At 43.4% G+C, this 18,816-nt stretch overlaps 1 protein-coding gene across 1 annotated transcript; it reads right to left on the minus strand.

Annotated features, from left to right (window-relative positions):
• Positions 1-10,685: 10,685 nt before the first annotated feature.
• Positions 10,686-13,375, minus strand: CCN1 (cellular communication network factor 1). The gene is made up of 5 exons (XM_073544405.1): positions 13,095-13,375; positions 12,775-12,988; positions 12,107-12,451; positions 11,798-12,000; positions 10,686-11,686 (listed from the first exon to the last, which is right to left on the minus strand). The coding sequence occupies exons 1-5, from the start codon at positions 13,155-13,157 to the stop codon at positions 11,387-11,389; spliced, it is 1,125 nt and encodes a 374-aa protein (XP_073400506.1). The 5' UTR covers positions 13,158-13,375; the 3' UTR covers positions 10,686-11,386.
• Positions 13,376-18,816: the final 5,441 nt, after the last annotated feature.

The raw sequence follows: 18,816 nt of genomic DNA on the forward strand, positions 1-18,816 counted from the left end.
CTGACCTTTTCTGACCTTATTCACATTTATATCATTTGACATATGGTAAGGCTTTAATGCTAGAGCTTAGAATCATCCCAAAAAGGGTCACCTTGACGTGGTAGATTGACTTTTACTTTTTATTTTTTATCAAAACAATGTCAACTAAGTACCTTATGTTATTTTCCTGCACTATTGCTATTTATTTACTTACTGCAGGGTATTTTCTCATTTTATTTTTTATCTCAGGTTTTATCTCTTTAGTGGCCAGTGTGAACATGCGCCTACACGTTGCGCGCGCATACCAGCTTATATGCCAGTTCATTTCTTTAAGTTTTTGCTTTTTTTAGAAAAAGGTTTGACTTGTTTATCTTGCCATTACTTATACATAGGAAAAGTGTCGTCACTTGTGTCTTGAGTGACGTCATCAATACCGTGAGTCTAATGAATGTTAGTTTATCCGAAAAATGTGTGTAGGAAACAGGTATGCTTTCATCAGAAGCCTGGCATTGGCACGACAGCCGGCGGCATCAAGTGCGGTGAAATTCTGCCCCGCTGGTCCTACTGACTTTTCATTAGAGAATGAGACCAGAAATCCGTGCCACATCTGTTCCCAATCATGGTGCCGGGGCCGTCATTCCACTTTGGGGGCTTTTACGAGCATTCTTTGTGTCTCTTTTATTGTGTTCTAGTGTTCTGATCAAACGATTTTATTCACTAAGCCCAAGAAGCCTCTTGGTGTAATAATGCGGGGATATATAATACGCACGCAAGTACCTGTAAAAAAAAAACAAAAAACTGCGACATGTGAAACAAAGGAGACAAAAAAAACCCTGAAGGAAACGTTATTTTATTTTTCGTCCATAATTCCTCTTGTCACATGGAAACATGTGCAGCAGATTAAAAGAGTTTTAATTCTTTTGAAGAGTAAAACTTATTTGGAGAAAATATCAGAAGGGGAAAAAAAAATGCACAAAGGCTCTTATTAAATGGAAACTATGCCGCTGTCACGCTTTGATCTCTCCTGCGTCCATATTGTTCATGGTATGTGCCTGCAAGGTTTTATCTTCATTTGATCATATCAGATGGTCGGGGTAAAGCATATCGTGGAAACTGTGTCAACCAGATGTTGGGGCATATTAAGGTACTAAATTAAAAATTCATTTGTATCTCTGGAACTTATTTTACACGTTACATGTAGAATTATTCTACATAATAAGTGGTGTCACTTCGAAAAATTCTTTGCCACCAGAGCTGCACTCATAATTCTGCTGGCCACAGATTTGAAATCCAGATATTGATTGTTGGCTCATTATCTGTACAGAGCTTGTTATGAGCGACTGCAGGAGAGAAGTCTGGTTGGCTCAGAGCTCCCTTAAGAAAATGTCATCACTAAAATATTAGCGAGGTTGTCTGTTGTCTGTGGATGAGACTTCCCCTTTAAAGAAGACCTGGCACTTGTCTTAAATTTTATTTTTGTACCTGGTATAAATGCCGCTGTTCTCCTGAATCCAGCGATGTTTTTCTTTTGTTCCTGCGCCTCTCCGTTCCTGAGATATGGCCTGCTTTTTCCTGTGTATAGATCTAGTCTTGTTAGCCAAATGGGCGTCACCTTGAGGACCCTGCCCAGTTGGCTAAGGTGAAATGATTTAAATGCAGGTAAGAGAGGGCCGTATCTCAGGAACTGAAAGGCGCAGAAACAAAAGAAATACATTGAAGGACCTGTTACCTGCTAAAAAAAAAAATGTTTTACCTTGTTAAAATCCCTGAGCTCCCCTGATTTTGTTGCTTTTTTCTTTTTTGCACTGTGTTGCTCCATTACAAAGATATTCACAATTGTTGCATTAGGTGAAATCTCTGCTTCTAGTTCAACTGGGCGATTCTTCAGGATCTTCTCCCCTCCCTCCCAGACCCTGACAGTCACAGCTCGGCAGCTGATCCTGCAGACTAAAGCCCCCTTCTCACATAGCGAGATCGCTAGCCATATCGCTAAAGCGTCACCGATTTTGTGTCGCAGCAGCGATATCGCTAGCAATTTCGCTACATGTGACACGTACCTGCGACCGCCCCCCCCACTGGATATCGCTGATCGCGCTCGAATGTCCTGGGACTTTATTTCCTCGTTGGCGTCCCGCTGGTGCCGACTAGCGATGCATGGACGCAGGTGGAAGTCATCGTCATCGCTGCGGTTTGAGCGACCGCCGACGGGCTGCTGCGTTCGCTGGTGAGATCTGCCTGTTTGGCAGCTCCTTAGCGAACATTTAGCGATGCACCAGCGATCCTGACCGGGTCGTATCGTCGGGATCACTGGTGCATCGCTAAATGTAACAGAACCCTAACAGTCTCATGAGCTGCAGAGATTTGATTTTCAGTGTTTGGGAGGAAGGGTTGAAAATGCACGCACCCCACAGAAGAGTCTAAAGAAACGTCTAGTTGCACGACAAGCAGAGATTTCACATACTGCACTATAGAAGAAAGAAATGTGAATATCTCTGCAATGGAGCGACACAGCGCAAAACGGAAAAGAGCAGCAGAATCAGGGGGTCTCTGGGATTTTTATATATATACTTTTGAGCAAGCTGCAGGTCTTTTTTAAACAATGCATGTTTTTATCTCTCACTACTTCACAAACCCTATTTGTGAGTGAATACAATTTAGACACAGGCCTTCTTTGCCGGTCCAAACATACTTAACAGTGGACCTTTTTTTGAGATTTTTGGCCAGATAAAACACGCAGCCGTCAGTGCCGATTCATTCTTCACATTTGCTCTCCCTCCATACTTTTTTTGATTTACATAACCTCTGACTGACCTTGAAATGCAAGAGGCAAAATATCTCATTTCTCTTTAAAATGTTGATTGATATAAGTACACGGGAGGTTTAAATTTAGTCTGATCTGAAAATATGCATCTACGTCTCTACACCTTGACTTTTTTTTTTTCATGCAATTTTTGCTCTGACAAGTTCACCATTTTCTAGAACAAATGCCATGTGGTATTTAAATTCCAAAACAGCTTAAATTGCCTTTGGCAAGGAACAAAAAAAGAAAAAAAAAATCCTATCAGAAGAAACAGTATAGGGTTGTAATATTTTTTTTAAGGAGTGTCAAAAAGGCAATGGGAAAACACTGGATGACTTTTTAACCCTGTGGAGGTTTGCATACTGGATAAGGGGGAATTATAAACAATATTTGGGCTGTTAAAGGGAGTGTAACACTGTGCATGAGCCCTTGGAATTACGTTGCAATGGGAAATCGGACACGCCCCCGACCACTTCGGTTGACATTCATCTCAGCGATCCTTGATCCGGTATCCTAGACCGGTGAGTCTGAACATAGCCCTAATCAGTGTCAGACAACCTGACCCCTGGGGTCAGCAGCTGCAGTACCAAGATCTGCATAGGAGTGGTACCCGCAGCCTAGTCCGTCTCCACCATCAAGAGTTCCAGTGAACACCTGGTAGCCACTTAGCTAAGCCCCTTCCTAGGCAGGCACAGCCCTGTGGCACAATGGATCCACAAATCCACATGTGCCACTGTTGTGCGTAACATCACGTCTGGCCCTGACCTTTATGGTCAGCAGGGTCCTGTCTCTCCTGTAGAGTGTAAGCTCTTATGGTCAGAGGGGTCCTCTCGTATAGAGTGTAAGCTCCTATGGTCAGGGGGGTTCTCGCGCTCCTGTAGAGTGTAAGCTCTTATGGTCAGTGGGGTCCTCTCTCTCCTGTAGAGTGTAAGCTCTTATGGTCAGCGGGGTCCTCTCTCTCCTGTAGAGTGTAAGCTCTTATGGTCAGCAGGGTCCTCTATCTCTCCTGTAGAGTGTAAGCTCTAATGGTCAGCAGGGTCCTCTATCTCTCCTGTAGACTGTAAGCTCTTATGGTCAGCAGGGTCCTCTATCTCTCCTGTAGAGTGTAAGCTCTTATGGTCAGCAGGGTCCTCTCTCTCCTGTACTTTGTAAACTCTTATGGTCAGTGGGGTCCTCTCCTGTAGAGTGTAAGCTCTTATGGTCAGCGGGGTCCTCTCTCTCCTGTAGAGTGTAAGCTCTAATGGTCAGCAGGGTCCTCTATCTCTCCTGTAGACTGTAAGCTCTTATGGTCAGCAGGGTCCTCTATCTCTCCTGTAGAGTGTAAGCTCTTATGGTCAGCAGGGTCCTCTCTCTCCTGTACTTTGTAAACTCTTATGGTTAGTGGGGTCCTCTCTCTCTTGTACAGTGTAAGCTCTTATGGTCAGCAGGTCCTCTCTCTCCTGTAGAGTGTAAGCTCTTATGGTCAGTGGGGTCATCTCTCTCCTGTAGAGTGCAAGCTTTTATGGTCAGTGGGGTCCTCCTGTAGAGTGTAAGCTCTTATGATGAGTGGGGTCCTCTATCTCCTGTAGAGTGTAAGCTCTTATGGTCAGTGGGGTCCTCTCTCTCCTGTACTTTGCAAGCTCTTATGATCAGTGGGGTCCTCTCTCTCCTGTAGAGTGTAAGCTCTTATGGTCAGCGGGGTCCTCTCTCTCCTGTAGAGTGCAAGCTCTTATGGTCAGTGGGGTCCTCTCTCTCCTGTGGAGTGTAAGCACTTATGGTCAGTGGGGTCCTCTCTCTCCTGTAGAGTGCAAGCTCTTATGGTCAGTGGGGTCCTCTCTCCTGTAGAGTGTAATTTCTTATGATCAGTGGGGTCCTCTCTCTCCTGTAGAGTGTAAGCTCTTATGGTCAGCAGGATCCTCTCCTGTAGAGTGTACGCTCTTATGGTTAGCGGGGTCCACTCTCTCCTGTAGAGTGTAAGCTCTTATGGTCAGCAGGTTCCTCTCTCTCCTGTAGAGTGTAAGCTCTTATGGTCAGCAAGATTTTCTCTTCTCTCCACCACATGTATTTTCCATCATTGAAATTTGCACATTGAATTTTGGGGGAAAACTCTATAAAGTCGGCTAATTCGAATTCCAAGCAATTCTCTTATCTCTATCATGCACCTTAAGAAAAGAAGACGGGAAGAGAAGGGCTTTTGGCCAAAAGAGCAATTGAATAGTCCAAGGATCCCTCTGAGCAAAAAGCTGAATGGCATCATGACCATAGAAGAAATTACGGTAATTATACTTCATAGTTTTTAAATTTACTACATGCTCTGTCCACAAGGGAGGAGGCAAAATAAAGTATACAGACAGGAGAGCACGGGATCACAGCTGATTGTTTTTAAACGTGGTTTACCTCAAAGACATAATCATCTGTGATTCTGTGCTGTGATGTCTGTCTCCTCTCTTTTTCTTCCCCCCTGCCCAGGAACTGTGATATAATCAGATCATGGTCCTGTATGGTCGGACACGACCATTACACAGTACACAGCAGGGGCACATTTATAAGATTATCTCAGAGCAGGAACATTTTATTTAAACACATCCAATTGTAAAACTTATTATTTTTCCAAGATCTATTGATTAAAATGTTGATTAAAATTACCTTTGTTAATGGGAAAATCCCTTTAAATTTGGTTGCAAATTCATAGGTCAAACTTGTGTTGGTAAGAGCATGGTTCTGAAAACTGAAGCAGCTGTGACCTGGTAGGAAAACTGCAATGACTGGTCGTGTTTAGATGACTGTAGGATATCTTTTTTACTGAGTGATGGACGGCTGTGCAGTCACATACTCTACATGTATTGTTGTTGGGTTACAGATAGCATGGATAACATCATTAGCCTCACCTTAACCCTTTCGCGACATGTGCCGTAAATATACCGTGCAAGTCGGAAGCGGTTGTGTGGAGTTCGCTCACGCAGCGTTCCTGCCCCCATACTCGGCAAGCGATGGCTGACTATTGCAGCCAGGACCTGCCGCTAACAATCGAGGGTGGAAAGGTGCTCCTCCCGCAATTATTAACCTGTTAAATGATACTTTGAATCGCTGAGAGCTGCATTTAACATGCGACAAGGCTTCTATGCATTACTATCTTTTCCTTGCATTTTCTACTGGTGAGACGTGTGCCCTTTGGTGTCCATTCCTGCTTCCCACACATCCCATAGTGCTTTGCAGTAAGAGAGTTTTTCACAGCTGCTCCTACTCCCCTCTCACAGCACTAAGTGTCGCAGAATCACAGAGAGAGAGAAAGCAAGAGAGAAGCTGCAGCTACACCTCCCTCTCCCTTCTCATTGTATGCAGAATGGGAGGTTTCTGCACCTTTATATAGAAGCTACTGACAAAGAAATGGAGACTACACACTGCTAGTAGAATAGGAAGATACTGTATCTCTTGTTACTTTTTTGTTGATGATGTCCAAACTTAAAATTTAAAATAAAATTTGTACCTCCTGTCTTGTGAGGCCAAAATTAGAAACTGCAACACACTAGTAGTACACAAGCACACTCCGCTTTCCCAAGCACCAGACAAGTACACTGCTTGCATTTTGACATAAAAAGGGTAACACAACCAGTCTATACTTTCCCTCTTTGAGGTTGTGGGTATGTTTAGAGCAGCAAGGATGAAAAAACGAAGAAGGGAACAATACTTCCAAAGTTACAAAAAAAAAAAGTCCAAATAACAAAAAAACACACACATGGCAAAAGCCCTACAATAGTAAAAGGGATAAAATACAGAAATGTCTTAAAAGTTGGATTTGAGAGGCTTTCTGGCAATGGAGTCGCCATGGAAACTTGGGCAGATCTACATTTCACTTCGTTTCTCCTGGATCTGAAAAAGAGTGTCTCCTGGACAAGAGATTTTTATGGGTCTCATCAACACTGTCACGGGTTTACTACTACAGAGAGAGGAACCAGAAGACTGCAGTGACTAGAAGCACTTCACCTTCATATTAAACTATGCAGGTTTCTTTGAGCAGTCTAGGGGTTAATCTCAGTTGAGAGCTACTGGAAGCTTTCCTGCATTAAGGCTCTCACCTGTGCACTCTTAGCCACTCCCCTCTCCTATATAATCTGTGCCCTTGCTAGCACTCATTGTCAGAGAAAGATTATGCTGCATGGTTGGAGGTTGTTGGTTGTTATTTGAGAAGGCGTTTGGTGGATTTATCTGTAACTGTTGCTAGGTTTCCCCTCCTCCTACTTTGGTTTTACGCCATCCTCCAATCCAAGGTGCATTCCTCTGTTGTTTGTGTTAGTATATTTGTATATTGTTATTTTCCTTTATCCCTGTTTGTATTACCTTGTTAGTCTTGTTGGTGTACTACGGAACACTACTACTGCCCTTTTCCCTGGGTGGGGGAAGGGTATAGACTGAGGTCAGATTCAGGAGCCTAAGGCAAGGTTCGTGTCTTCACCATCAGAAGTAATCCGGGGAACAGGGAGAGCTAGGGCGCCCCTAGTGTTAGGGACAGGGAAGGAGCCCCTTGTCCCGGGATACCCGACAACAGAGACCTGACACCCCCCACACCCCTCTACCTGGTCAGTTGAGAGAAGCATAGACAATTCCCGTATATACTCGTGTATAAGCCGAGATTTTCAGCCCGTTTTTTGGGGCTGAAAGTCCCCCTCTCGGCTTATACACGGGTCATATACCTGGGGGTCGTCAGGGGAGGGGGAGCGGGGGTGTCAGAGATCATACTTACCAGTCCTGCCTTGGTTTCTGCATCCTCGCTCACTTCTCCACTGTCTCCCTTCCTATCTTCAGCGGTCATGTGGTGCCGCTCATTACCACTCATGAATATGCGCATATTAATGAGCGGTACCACGTGACCGCTGAAGACAGGAAGGGAAGGGAGACAGTCGGCTTATACACGGGTCGGCTTATACACGGGTCTATACCAGGGAAAATAAGTACAGGACATAATTCTAATTTAAGTCATATTTTCCCACAGCAGCCTGCTAGTGGAATAATATGACTGTCATATTTTTTAGCATACTTTCACCATCCTAGACACACCAAACATGACTATGCTCTATCCATAATTTGGGTTGACATTGCGTTTCTCTGCTTTGTCAAGTCTGAAAATCCTGACTCTTGGAACCACACATGTTCCGCGATCACAGATTATTATACTGTAAATATGGCAAGGAAACATTGCATTTCCATTGTGCCAGTGATGTCCCTGGTATGTACTGGAGACGTCCAGTCTACCTAGGGTCAACGGTCTTCCTCTGCATGTTAGCAGGAAACACACAAGGAGCGATTGACCTTGAGTCCCTATAGACTAGCTGACTCCTAGCTACATTAAGTTGACCATCACAATATTTTTTTTCTCTGGTGGGCTCAAAAAAGTAACCCATCTTGACACTACCTCCTCCTAGAACCTTGAGCTTTTGGGAGCCAGTCTAGTCAATGATTCTTCATTGTCTAGAAGATGTGAAGATGCGGCTTAATCTTTTAGCTGCATATATTTAAAAAAAAAAAAGTCTTTGCAAACATCAGACAATAATACATTTAAAACTGAGAAATCTATAAATAAAACTTCTCTATGTGTCACAGAAGCTCCGCCATGTCCTGTCCTCCTCCTCACTGTCCAGTGTATGGCAGCTGACTGCAGCAGGAGCCTCCCCCCTCTGCCTTCACAGGATTAGACCAAAATATATCTTCGCTCCAATTCTGCAGACTGATTGAATATTAACCGTAGCTGCCTTATGTATATATACAAGTGGGTGTAATATTCTTAAAAAGAAATAATCTTTTTGGGGGGTACTGGTTCTCATTATGGAGATCCAGCTTGTGTAGGGAGTCCTGGGAAAAAAAGATATGTAAATTAGGCCTTCTCCAGAAGGAAGCAGACTGACTCTCTAGTGCCACCTATAGGTAGGTACCCCGTAAGTCAATAAATCAGAGCTTTGTCAAGTGTTTTTAGATCGTATCATTAGTATGTCTCTCTCGTCTTCTCGTGTACGATATATGAATATTCTATACTAAATCAGCAGCACGGTGGCTCAGTGGTTAGCACTGCAGCCTTGCAGCGCTGGAGTCATGGGTTCGAATCCAACAACATCTGCAAGGAGTTTGTATGTTCTCCCCGTGTTTGCGTGGGTTTCCTCTGGGTACTCCAGTTTCCTCCCACATTCCAGAGACATACCGATAGGGAATTTAGATTGTGAGCCCCATCAGGGACAGTGATGATAATGTGTGCAAACTGTAAAGCGCTGCGGAATATGTTAGCGCTATATTAAAATAAAGATTATTATTATTATATTACTCCAAATATAATGATATACTAAGCCTTGAGCTTACATACCCTCCATCCCCTCTCCCGTTTTTCCCATAATGCCATTCCTCAAGAATGTAACCCCCTGCGAAGCTATCCACAGCTTCATAAATCTCACGATAAAGGGATATTTTCCGCAGCTTGGACACCTTATTGCAAAGTTCTTGAGATTCCAGACATTCCAATGTATTTACCAGCATGTTTGCCTTTAATGATGTAGTCATTGGAATTAACTACTGCCCTCATCGCTTCAGACTCATTTAGTAAAAGAGAGCAACCTCCCCGCCGACAGGTTAATGTAGTCACTACACATTCACCAACCGGAGGCGGATCAGGACCTCTCGACCGTGCGAAGAATGGCGAATATGTCAAGTCATGCACCGCACGCGTGTGACCTCCTGCAACTCTTTGCCTCATGGTAAAGTCAATGTGCTGCCGCTTTATGTCATGGCTCGGATACGTGAGATGATGTCATCACAGTATATAGTATATCACTTTTTTTTTTATAGTGGCCATTGCCAAAATAAAGTTTAGAAAGAATGAGAAACAAGTAGAAAAGAATCCCAGTAAAATAGTGACCAGATTCCAACCTTATTTTCCTGAAAAGTGGACCTTTAGTTTATATAGTTAATCATAGAGCCCCAGTAAAGTGGGGCCCCTATTCCAAGGCCTTATATGCCTAAAAAATGGATTTTTTTTTATGTGCATAGCTAATCATAGAGCCCCAGGTATGCGGTGACCCTACATCGGGGCCACTTTTGCCAAAACTTGACCTTAAATGTATGTAGTTAATTGAGGAGCCCCAGGAATGTGGTGACCCTATTCCAAAGCCTCCTTTGCCTGAAAAGTAGACTGTTAATGTATATAGTTAAAGGATAGATTCCCAGGAGAGCAGTGACCTTATACTAAGGCCTCCTTTGCCTGAAGATGGGCAATTATTGTACATAGTTCATGGGAGAGTCCCAGGAATGTGGAGACCCAATGCCAAGGCCTCTTTTGCCTGTATGATCGGCATCCCAATGCCAAGGCCTCTTTTGCCTGTATGATCGGCATCCCAATGCCAAGGCCTCTTTTGCCTGTATGATCGGCATCCCAATGCCAAGGCCTCTTTTGCCTGTATGATCGGCATCCCAATGCCAAGGCCTCTTTTGCCTGTATGATCGGCATCCCAATGCCAAGGCCTCTTTTGCCTGTATGATCGGCATTTAGATACTTAACAAGATGCTAAACCTATAGTTAAAATAGATCTACGTTAATAGATCTCTAGTGACTACAAGCTATTATTCTCGGTTATCACCTTATAACTTGCTATTGAGAGGCTAACTATAATGTTCTAACTGATAGGAAGGTGCAAACCCCACCTACCTCCATCATTACTATTGTACCCTAAATACCTCCAAAAACATTCATATTCACAGTTCATTTTATAACCGTCCCTTTTATATGGGTTATTAACTGGGTTACTGTCCCTTTAAAATTTTCCGCAGGCAAAAACAGTGCATGGAAACCAAAATATAAATGCTAAACCACTACTACGATCCTCGATACCACTTCTTCTTGCATAGATACATTGCACAAAAGAACAAAGACAAAAGGTGGAACCGGATATAAAAAATAGGTAAATATTTTTTTTTTATTATTATTATTATTAATTGATTATTTCCATAAATAAATTCTTTAATTCATTGAATATAAAAATTAAAACAATTTACAATTTATTCCAGTATTACATTTTGTCACCGAAACGTAAAAAGCTACATTTTAATTTTTCGATAAATTAAAAAAAAAAAAAAGGGATTTCGTAACTTCTGCTTTTCTTAAAGAATTGTCAGGTTGTGATAGCTGCCACAGATAAACGCTTCACTAAGCGCCATTAGGAAGGAATGTAGAGTCTCGTAATTGCATTCAAAACTTGTTTTTTTCCCCCCCAAATTTGGTCATTCAATAACTTTTTTTTTTTTGCAGGAACAATTCTTACTTTTAAATTCTAAAAGGACCAGAAGAATACTTTAAAGATAATTTACTAACAAAAGAAAAAAAACCAAAAACAAATATTATAATATTATTATTATTATCAATTGCTCCAAAAAAAGAAGCGACGTGTTTGCTCCACTACTATGAAGCTCTAATGATATCAGTCTGTTGTAATGAAGACCAGGTGGTGACACGCTTTATAAGTTCCTAGTGCCACATCGTGTCCAAAGATGGAATTGCAACATCTCCACAACAGAATATTCCTGTTAGTCTCAATTGTCTCTTGGCTGATTTTTTTATTTTTTTTTTTTAATTTTATATATTTTTTTTCTCCTTTAATCTCTGAATTTGTGGATGTCGTTGAATAGTCTGTAATAAGGGTAGGCTTCGTTGGTATGTGGACAGTTGTAGTTGCACCTACAGGACTGGATCATCATAACGTTCTTCGTAAAAGTTTCCCCATCTTCACACCTGAAGCGGATTTTGACAGTCCGTGTCTGTTGGGGGGTGCAGCATCTCCCGTCGACGCATGATCCACAGTATTTAGGCTTGTATTTCTTTACGCTGGAACAGCCGGCGTAGCTGTATCGGACTGGAGACGGAGACTTTTTGGTTTTCGTACATTTCTTTCCCTTCTGGAAATGAAATGATAAAATAATATTAGCAAAAAAAGAAAAGTAACGATACAATATCGGCAAAAGAAAAGCGAAAAGTAAGCCGGTGTGCATAAATATAAAAGTGCTTACCTTTAACTGTGAATAGCTCGTCTGCCCGCATGGCCGGACCTCGCAGATTCTCGTTTCTCGCACTAATCTGCAGTCTTTATTGTCATTGGTGACTCTCGTAGAGATGCCCGTCCCGCATGTCTTTGAGCATTGGGACCAAGATGTCGTTTGGACTATGCACTTCTGAGCCTCAAATACATGGGCTTGGTGATTGGAGCCAAAGGCTGGGAGGAAAAGTAATGGAAAAAGTTAGTATACCCAAGGTTGACGTACGCCATGGCGTCTCATCTGCTTAGTCTACAGAAGTTGAAGAAGTTTAAGAAAACTTACCGGGTAGCATCTTATGTCCTCCCTTCACAATGGGGACAAATTCGTTTTTGCTCGTTTGGTCTCCTTCATTATCCATGCCGAAATCTTTGCTTAAGAAATCTTCCAGATCGTCCATTGTGTCCTTGGTGTCATCGCACACCCATTCTTCACAACACTGCCCGGGCACCTTCACAAGTCTTGGATTTGGGCATCCCAGGTTTGGAAGGGAGAGTTCTTGAGGGCATAAGGGAAGGCAGCCGACAGCCCCGTCTATACATGTGCACTGGTGCTTGCAGTTTGGTTGGAAACTTTCTCCATTCTGGTAAATTCTGGAGTTGTATTCGCAAGGTCTTCCTTCAGACTTGGCTGCAGAAAGAAACAAGAAGACGTTAGGACTTGAGTGTAGCCAACGCAAGTCTTAAATCGGGAGAAGAAGGGGGGGGGGGGGGAAGGATCAGAAGTCACAATTTATTTTCCTGCTCATTTTCCTAAAGCCAGACAATGAATTGCATTCCAGACTGCTGAAATCACGAGCCTTTCTGCCAAACGAGCATCAATAAAGCATATCCATACAAGGGCAGAGATTCCCTGAACTCCTTAACTAAAGCAACCAGTAAGAACCTGCTCCCCCTGCAGCCTCACCGGGGACAAGTAAAAGAAAAAGAAAAGGGAAAAAAAAGCCATCTTACCTCTGCAGATGCCCTTGGTGGCTCTTGGACTGGCACCGAAGTTGCACTCCAGTCCTTTGGTGTGGTCGCAAGGTTGGCTTTTGCTACAGTCTTCATTGAGTTGCTTGGCGCACACTTTGCAGCATCCACAACTGTCAAGGACCAAACCAACTCCTGGTGCACATTTGGGCACCTCCATGGGACATTGGCATATCGCTGGGCATGATGAAAATGCCTGGAAAGAAGACAAGGTATATTATAAACTATCCTATAAAGCACATGGACAGAGCAAGCATGACATGTATCAGTTGACAGGTAGAATGCAATAAAAAGTAACTTACCAGGTCTACAAATCCAGAAAGGATGGCCACAACCACTAGATGGGTCATTCGTAGGCAAGGCATGGTTCCTCAAAAATTAAGATATTGGATTGAAGCTTCTTAATTGGTCTGTTAATCTTTCCGTGCTCCACCGGTTCCAATGCCTGTGCTATTCTGGTCCCGGTACCTGTGCTCTCGCTAACTGGTCTGTGCTATACTGGTCCCAGTTCGGTGCTGTCTGTACCAGTCTCAGTGCTCAGTACTGTGCTTTGCTTGTTGCCTCGGCTTTCTGAGCTGCTTCAGGCTCTGTGTCTCTTATATAGGAGACAGCGTGACGTCACCACCGCTTCCAGAGCTTCACATTCAAAAAAACATCCCAGGAATGCGGCTGGGCTCAAACTCTGGCCAAGACCCTCCCCGTCTAATGGAGCCTGGCTGAGTCTCCCAAGGAGGGAGAGAAGGGGGAGAGCAGCCTGAGACACAGGAAAGGCTCCCAGTCTGGCATTAGGAGGAGGGAATTAGGAATGGGACCTAATCATACTGTTCAAATACACTGGAGGAAATGAGGGATCAATATCATATACTGCCCCTTATAAACCCCCAAATCCGCCCCTGTCTCTTTTCACTTCTTGTCTTTCCATGCAGACATATTATTGTATGCATAATATCCTTCCCTGGCTCACAAGTCCTTTTGGCTTCTAAATTTATTAGCCGGTTCACCTTGTATATTTTTATGTGTTTAGTGCGTTGGAATGTTTTACTTGTGTTTTATGTCATATTGTTCCGTAAAGTCTGCAGACATTTTAACGCCTGTGTGTTAAGACATTTAAAAAGTTTTCTTGCAGCAGATATAAGATTTTAGGGGTACATAAGTATTAGGTAATGTGGAGTAATGATGCAGGACATTATCAAGCGTTAAAATAATGACATCGATATACTGGAGTTCCTCAGTTATGTTGCCATTATCGGGGACCACGGTGCAAAAGAGGGAACTAAGGTGGTTTTGCTTACTCCTTGACTCTAAGATCAATGCACCACCAAGAACCTTGCTTTGTATTGATGAGGAGTAAGTACTCCAAAACAGCGATTCATTTTTATGTGTCTAACTAATAATTTTACTAATCTTATTAGTTATGTGGCAAAGCTCATTAAAAGGTTGGACGTTGACTTATAGGAAACTATCTCCAGTAGGTGGCAGTAGAGAATATCTTCCTTCATTCCCTCCTTCCATCCTTGTTTCTTCCCTTCCTTCATTCCTTCATCCCATCTTCCCTACCTTCGCCCCTGCCTTCCTCCCTTTGTTCCTTCCTTCTTTTGTCCCTCCCTTTCTTTGTCCCTCCCTCCCTTCTTTCCTTTTCCTCCCTCCATCCCTTCCTCTTTCCCTTTTTTCCTTCCTTCGTCCCTCCCACTCTTTGTACCTCCCTTCCTCCCTCCTTTCCTTTGTCCCTCCCTCCATCCCTTTCCTCTATCCCATTCTTGCTTGCTTCCTTTGTTCCTCCTTTACTTCTTTCCTTCCTCCCACCCTCTCTTCGTCCCTTCTTCTTTCCTCCCTCCCTTCCTAACTCCCTCCCTTTTCTTGTTCCTCCCCTCCTTCCTCTCTCTCATTCTTCCTTCCTTCGTCCCTCCCTCCCTTCTTTCCTTCCTCCCTCCCTCCCTTCGTCTCTTCCTCCCTCCCTTCGTCTCTTCCTCCCTCCCTTCGTCCCTCCCTCCATCCCTTTCCTCTATCCCATTCTTGCTTGCTTCCTTTGTTCCTCCTTTACTTCTTTCCTTCCTCACACCCTCTCTTCGTCCCTCCATCTTTCGTCCCTCCATCTTTCCTCCCTCCCTTCTTTCGTCCCTCACTTCGTCCCTCCCTTTTCTTGTTCCTCCCCTCCTTCCTCTCTCTCATTCTTCCTTCCTTCGTCCCTCCCTCCCTTCTTTCCTTCCTCCCTCCCTCTCTTCGTCCTTCCTTCCTTTCCTCCCTTCCTAACTCCCTCCCTTCGTCTCTTCCTCCCTCCCTTCGTCTCTCCCTCTCTCTTTTTTTTTCCTCCATCCCTCCGTTCCTCCCACCCTCTATTCGTCCCTCCTGCCTTTCCCCCTCCCTTCCTAACTCCCTTCACCTCTCCATCTCTCCCTTTTTTCCTTCCTCCCTTCGTCCCTCCCTCTCTTCCTTCCTCATATTTTCATATATTATATCCAGAGTACCCCTTTAAACTAGGCCTGATTTACCCTATTTTGACCACGGGGAAAGCAACCATTGACCCTGTTACTACCACCGCAACCAAAATATTTTCCAGACTATACTTTGTATCTCTAACAGAATGGAAATGATCATACCTAACTTATATTTCCTATTTGTGGTAAACATATATTTAAAGGGGTCTTCTATTAGGAAAACGCAACTACCTTCTTTTTTCAGAAGCAAGGCCACCTCTGACCATAGGTTGTGTGGGTTGTTGCAGCTCAGCTCTATTCGCTTTATTTGAGCTAAGCTGTAATACCAAACACAACCAGTAGTCATTGGTGGAGATATTTCTGAAAGAAGCAGCCATATTTTTCTCTTTCTGGACAACCTTTTTAATCTCAATAACCTCTTCTTCTACTTAATTTATTGGTATAACTTAGATTTAATTCTTGAAGTTTTAAAAAACAATCCCATGCCAATTTCTGGCTCTGCCATAACAAGTAAATCTAGAGAATAACAGTATTCTATTATTGTCCTCTTTGATGCACCGATCCCACTATCGAAATCCCTATTGGTTAATTGGAATCTATCGTGAAAACTAATATTAGCTGTTCAATTTTCCTGCAGTGCCTCCACAGGAGAAATAAAGTATTACACAGATCTTAATTAAACCATTGGTCAGTCTGCGATATGTTGGGTCTTCCAGTGTGAGAGAAACTCTGTAACTTCTCTCCAATCTACCTACTAGATGGTGGGTCACCTCTATTAATTCAGGATTTTGTAATGGACAAAGCAAAGGAGGTAACTAAGTTTTGGCCACAAATTAACTCACTTCTTGGTAGTTTTTTATTATACACATAGGCATTAGATTATTGTCGCCCAGATTCACGATTTCGGCAGGATCAGCTGGCCATCTAATGTAAGATAGGGCCTGAAAGATGATGCTAGGATAAAGAAGGTCCAGAAGAAAAGCTGACACTTTAATAAATATGTATTTTTTAATTGGTGTAAATGGCGCTGTTTTCCTGATTCTGGCGCTGTTTTTCTTTTTTTCCTGCGCCTCTCCATTCCTGAGATATAGCCCTCTCTTCTCTATATAGAAATCGTGTCTTGTTAGGCAAGTGGGCATGGTCCTCAAGAACACGCCCACAAAGAAGAGTTGAGGAATACGACCACTTGGCTAAAAAGACCAGATTTCTATGCAGGGAAGAGAGGGTCATATCTCAGGAATGGAGAGGAGTAGAAACAAAAGAAAAAAAGCATCGGATTCAGGAGGACAGCGGTATTTACATCAAGTAAAAACAATTGAACATTTAAGACAAGTAAAATTTCACCTTTAAGTGTTTGAAACATTGTGTTAATACAGACAGGGCCGGCCCGAGAGATTACGGCGCTCTAGGCGAAACTATTTTGTTGCGCCCCTACTATTCTTGGCAGTAGATGAAAACTTGGGATATAAATTTAGGAGCAAAATAAACCACAACAACAATGATTAATTAACTCTCTCCTAAGGGTACGTGCACACGCTACGGATTCCGCCTCGTTTCCGCAGCGGTTTTGGCCGCTGCGGACCCGCAGCAGTTTTAGCTGCGGTGTACAGTACCATTCAAATGAATGGGAAAAAAAACCCGCTGTGCCGACGCTGCCGAAAAATCCGCGCGGATTTGCTGCGGTTTTAAATCCGCAGAAAGAATTGCATGTCAATTCTTTCTGCGGAAACCGCTGCGGGTTCCTATCTCCACCATTGTGGAGATAGTGAATCCGCAGGACCAAACCGCAGGCAAAACCGCAGATAATCCGCAGGTCTTTTGACCTGCGGATTATCTGCGGTTTTTGCAAAATCCGTGCGGATTAATCCGCAGCGGATTCCGCAGCGTGTGCACGTACCCTTACTCTTTAATCTTCTGAGAAGTTGTATTGGACAAATATATACAAAGTAATCAATAACACAAAACAAAAACGACCGTAGGTAATTAAAATTTTTGTTTCCTTGCCTTTTTTTTTTTAAAAGGATGACAACTTAAGGCCCTTTTACATTTAGCGATGCACCAGCGATCCGACGAGCGATTGACCCGGTCAGGATCGCTGGTGCATCGCTAAATGATCGCTAGTGAGCTTTCACACAGAAAGATCTCACAGCGATGCAGCAGCGACGCAGCGCACGATACTCACCTTTCACACACAGCGATCCTGACGTCCTCCCGCCCGCGTCCAGCGTCGCTCGTCTCACACAGCAGGAAGCCCAGCAGGAAGCGCCCGACGAGAAATGGAGCCGCCCGATCTCGCGCGATGACCGACAGACAGCGGGGGAGCCGGTCTGAGGTAAGTATCACACATAGCGATATCGCTAGCAATATCGCTATAATGTCACAAAACCAGTGACATTTTAGCGATATTGCTAGCGATATCGCTTAGTGTAAAACCCCCTTAAGTCACCGAGATTAATTTGTTTAGCAACTTCAGATTCTATCGAAATTGTTGCCAACCCAACCAACCTCTCTTGCGTCATATTTGCCCTTAAATATGTACACTTTTCTTTCCATCCCTAAAACTTTTTGCCTTTTGAAAAGATTTTTTATAATTTTTTCTCTGGCGCCCCCTTTGAGTCGACGCCCTAGGCGGCCGCCTAGTTCGCCTATACGTTCGGGCCGGCCCTGAATACAGATTTGACCAAAAAGAAACAAAAAAAAAAAACGACAATATCGTGCAGCATATGCCGGCCAATTACAGCTCTGGGTACCACACTTGATGAGCTAGGGTCAAGGCGTATCCCATTATCATAAATTGCTCCTGTCTCTAGACAGTGACTATCGGAAGGAGATGTAGGAAATTACTGAGAACTCTGCACATGGATGGTGGCGCACGTCAGACTTGTGGTTTCCAAAAACAATTTATTAGAGCGGGTCTGCTTGTAACCACTCAGTGAGGAGATTCCACAATGTTAGAACTCAGATACTATCTTATGGGCTTGTGTATGACCGAAGGGCATTGGAGGCAGTCTCCATCCGCCAGACTAAGGTGCTTGCAAATATGCCAGTGTTTCCTTTCTTGGTTCTCAACATTTAGGGGGTACAATGGGTTTCTTAGTCTTGGAGGGGAAGAGGTATTTGTGCAGCAGGCTGGAGAGATTCTGTACTAAGTATTTCCAGATGTGGAATCACATCCAGACGTAACAATATTTCCATATTTGGAAGAGCTGGAGTTCTGCGTTTTTCGCATTTTTCTGCCCCTGTTATCCAACCACAAAACATTCTTGACAGTTTTAGATGCTGTTAAATATAGACTCGCCTTGTGTTCCAGGCGCAGGAAATTCACTGGAATTCCTCATTCTTCACGCAATGTGTCTATCATGATAGGTTTGAAAATAGACTTTTACAACAATCCAACTGTCCTCATGGGCTGCAGATCTGAAGAAGAAAAAAAAAGGCATAAGGATCCAGACTCCTTCCCCACAGCATGAAATAAGTCACATACCAGAGATATCTACTACCATCAGATTGCTTGCAATTTTGGGTTTCATCACCGAGTCAGCGTAGTAGACAGGATTGTTTCCTAGCCAGCTACACATTAACCAAAACC

The sequence above is a fragment of the Dendrobates tinctorius genome, unplaced genomic scaffold (genome assembly GCF_039654945.1).
Source record: "Dendrobates tinctorius isolate UK_male_01 unplaced genomic scaffold, ASM3965494v1 ptg000138l, whole genome shotgun sequence".
Lineage (NCBI taxonomy): Eukaryota > Metazoa > Chordata > Amphibia > Anura > Dendrobatidae > Dendrobates > Dendrobates tinctorius.